The sequence below is a fragment of the Chiloscyllium plagiosum genome, chromosome 21 (genome assembly GCF_004010195.1).
Source record: "Chiloscyllium plagiosum isolate BGI_BamShark_2017 chromosome 21, ASM401019v2, whole genome shotgun sequence".
NCBI lineage: Eukaryota > Metazoa > Chordata > Chondrichthyes > Orectolobiformes > Hemiscylliidae > Chiloscyllium > Chiloscyllium plagiosum.
Genome location: NC_057730.1, coordinates 53,212,358 through 53,215,433, shown reverse-complemented (window position 1 = coordinate 53,215,433; position 3,076 = coordinate 53,212,358). Strand labels below are relative to the sequence as shown.

Sequence of the window (3,076 nt, the reverse complement as noted above, 5' to 3'; positions counted from 1 at the left end):
CCTTCACCCCTTCAACCCCTTCATCCCCTCCACCCCCTCCACCCCCTTTACCCCCTTCACTCCCTCCATCCCCTTCACTCCTTCCACCCCCTCCACCCCCATCAATCCCTTCACTCCCTGGATAAAAGGCCAGGGCACAGTCATCTATGGAGCATGTGCAGGAGAAGGGGCTCGGTGGGGTTGGGTATTTGTTGGCCGATATTGACATGATGGGTGGAAGGGCCTGAGTTTCCGTGCTGTGTGACTCTGACGGAATGGTACCATAGTTGCTGGGAACACCTCGACTAATTCTTATCTCTCCTCTTCCAGCTGAAAAGGCGAGCGATGACTTTTTTGCGAAGCGCCAACATTTTGCAGAGCTGGCCTCGAAGGGGAGCCTGCCCTTGCATCCCGTGGCGATGCCAATGGACCATGAGGACCCCATGCCCCGTGCCAACACCTACAACCCCAAGCTCACTGGACAGAGGAACAAAATGACCAAGATGCACACGCACCCGCTGGTCTTCGACGCTGAGTACAAGACGTGGGACCCGAGCGATACGGCTATCCGCAGGCAAACCTACGCCAACAAGAGACCCTGCACAGTGGGTCCTCTGGTAGAGAAAGCCAGCCCTCAGCCACAGCATTACACAGCAGCACCACAGCCATACTTTGTAACCAACAGCAAAACCGAAGTGACGGTGTGATGGTGAGCATCCTTTCTGTTTCCCAGAACAGAAAAGGAAGAGGAGACTGCCGTTCCCAAGAGCTACCTGACTGAGAACTGAACTATTTTTGGGATGAACTCATGCCGTTGTTTAATCCGAATGGGTTGGGCTGAAGCCCGATCCAAAGTGGATCTAAAGTCTGCAAAATGAGCAATACACACTGAAGGGTTCAATAACGATGGGCTTTGTGTTCGTGTATCAAAAAAAACCCCACACACTAAAAAAAAAATTACAAAAAAAAAGTGATTTTCTTTAAAACAGAAATTACCGACTTTGAATGAATTCACTCTGGGTTTTTGGTTCTTGATGGTAATTGAGACAAGGAATCGCTTTTGGGAATGTTTAAGAGAATGGGGAGCATGTCTTATTGCTGTTTTGTAACCTCCTCAACAAATTTGGAAATGTTAGGGAGTGGATAAAGCAGAGCCCCCTCCCCCGTCTTAACTGGCGATCTTCCTGGTCAGCTTCGAGACCCTGTGCTGGTCTTAGGCTCTCTGGGAAGGCTGGGTAATATAGGTTGTGCCTTCATAGTGGAGAATGATGCTTCATACAGCTAGCCACACATCCTCTCATCTCTCTTCTGAATCTCTGCTGATGTTGCTTCCTGTGTTCTTACCGCAGAAAAAGGGGTCAAATTGATGCCAACAAGACAAATCAGAGGTCCCCATCGCCACTCCCACCCCAATATCCAGGCAGCAGACATTGGTGGGATTTCTCTGTTGGTGAATCGATGTGATGGCCTCTCTCTCTCTCTCTCTCTCACACATAAACCATGCTGAGGGACTACGGTGAGGAATGAAAAGGGGGAGGAAAGGGAATAAACTTCCACCACATTTTATTACACTTCAGAAGGGAATCCAAAACCTTGCTTGGCTCACACCATCAGCTTCTGTACCGAGTGCAAAGGGAGCAAAACTCTGCTTTCTATCATCTTACAACAAGCAGCTCACGACAGACGTCCGCGCTGAGAATGGGTCTGTTTTCACTTTGTATTGTAGGTCAGCTGAAGTGGGTTTTCCTGCACCCAGCTGCTCGTTGGATAACGCCATCTTTCTGACACAGTGAATGGGGCTGATGGCTGTACAATGTCCAGTTCAGAAACTGATGAGTTAAGCTTGGGACCTTAACATGAAATTTTCAATTCCTTTCTGTGTAAAGTAGATAATTTAGTCTTTGCGACCCACAGAACCAGTTAGATTCATTTATTGGTCCAAGGGATTGATTTGTCAGCTCAAAGGATTTTAAGAAACCATTTTAATTCATTTCTCAATATTCTGCTGTTTATAGGAAACATTGTTAGCACGTTCCATGACTCTAAGGTCCCTTCCTCCCCCCTTTTAACACCTCTCTGTGTTCCTGCTGCTTCAGATGAAAGATTCGGGCACTTTGCAGCTTCTCGGCCTGATGGGAAATGTGAGATTGCTGTTTTATGAACCTGAAGCCAAACCAGAAGTAAATAAGGAAAGCAAAAAAGTTGTTTTTTTTTATGCGGGGGGGGGCTAATTTCTCAGAAGCGCAGCGTTGTTACAGAACAGGAAGCCATTCAGCACATCCACGCCTGGTTCTATTCCCTAGCCATGATGTGGAGGAGCTGGTGTTGGACTGGGGTGGGACAATGTTAAAAGTCACCAGGCTATAGTCCAATAGGTTTATTTGGAAGCACTAGCTTTCTGAGCGCTGCTCCTTCATCAGGTGGTTGTCACCTGGAGCGTCGCTCCGAAAGCAAGTCCTTCCAAATAAACCTGTTGGACTATAACCTGGTGTTGTGTGACTTTTGTTAATTCTATCTCTTAAAGCCTATTCCTGCCTTCTCCTTCCACCCTATTTCCATCCAACCAAACATCCAATGCCCCTCTTCACTGAATCTCCCTCTCCATGTTTCCCTGCAGTGTCTCCCACACCCTGACCCCTCGCTGGGTGAAAACCTGTCACCCTTGCACGTCACTTTAAATCTATGCCCCTCTCGTTCTCGTTTCACTCAGAAGCTCCTCCCTATCCAATCCATCCAGATTCACTTCTGATTTTATCTGATCTCTCGGGGAACACTTGCCTAACCTCGTCAGTCTGTTTTACTTTTAGGATTTCAGGAGCTCGCCAGGTCTGTGTTGGAGAGGGCAATTATTCACGCGTTCCCTCTCTCTCTGTCTCTCTGTCTCTCTCTCTCTCTCTCCTGATCAACTCCCCCAATGCACTCAATTCACAGAGAGTTTCAGCACAGATACGACATGTGACTACCCAGTGCAGCTAACAGAGGATAAGCTCAAACCATCCAGTCATTTCTAACAATGAGAGCAACCTCAGAGAAGCTAAAGGACAAAAGAGATGGACAGCACTGCGACCAGCCCTTTGACCCACCAAGCCTGTGCCTA

At 47.9% G+C, this 3,076-nt stretch overlaps 1 protein-coding gene across 1 annotated transcript in view; it reads left to right on the top strand.

The window, feature by feature from the left end:
• shisa9a (shisa family member 9a) overlaps positions 1 to 2,346 on the top strand; it is a 344,762-nt gene extending 342,416 nt beyond the window's left edge. The window contains exon 4 of the mRNA XM_043712110.1: positions 310 to 2,346. Coding sequence (XP_043568045.1) covers positions 310 to 686 — 377 coding nt within the window. The 3' untranslated portion in view covers positions 687 to 2,346. The remainder of the gene's footprint in view (positions 1 to 309) is intronic.
• The last annotated feature ends 730 nt before the right edge of the window (positions 2,347 to 3,076 follow it).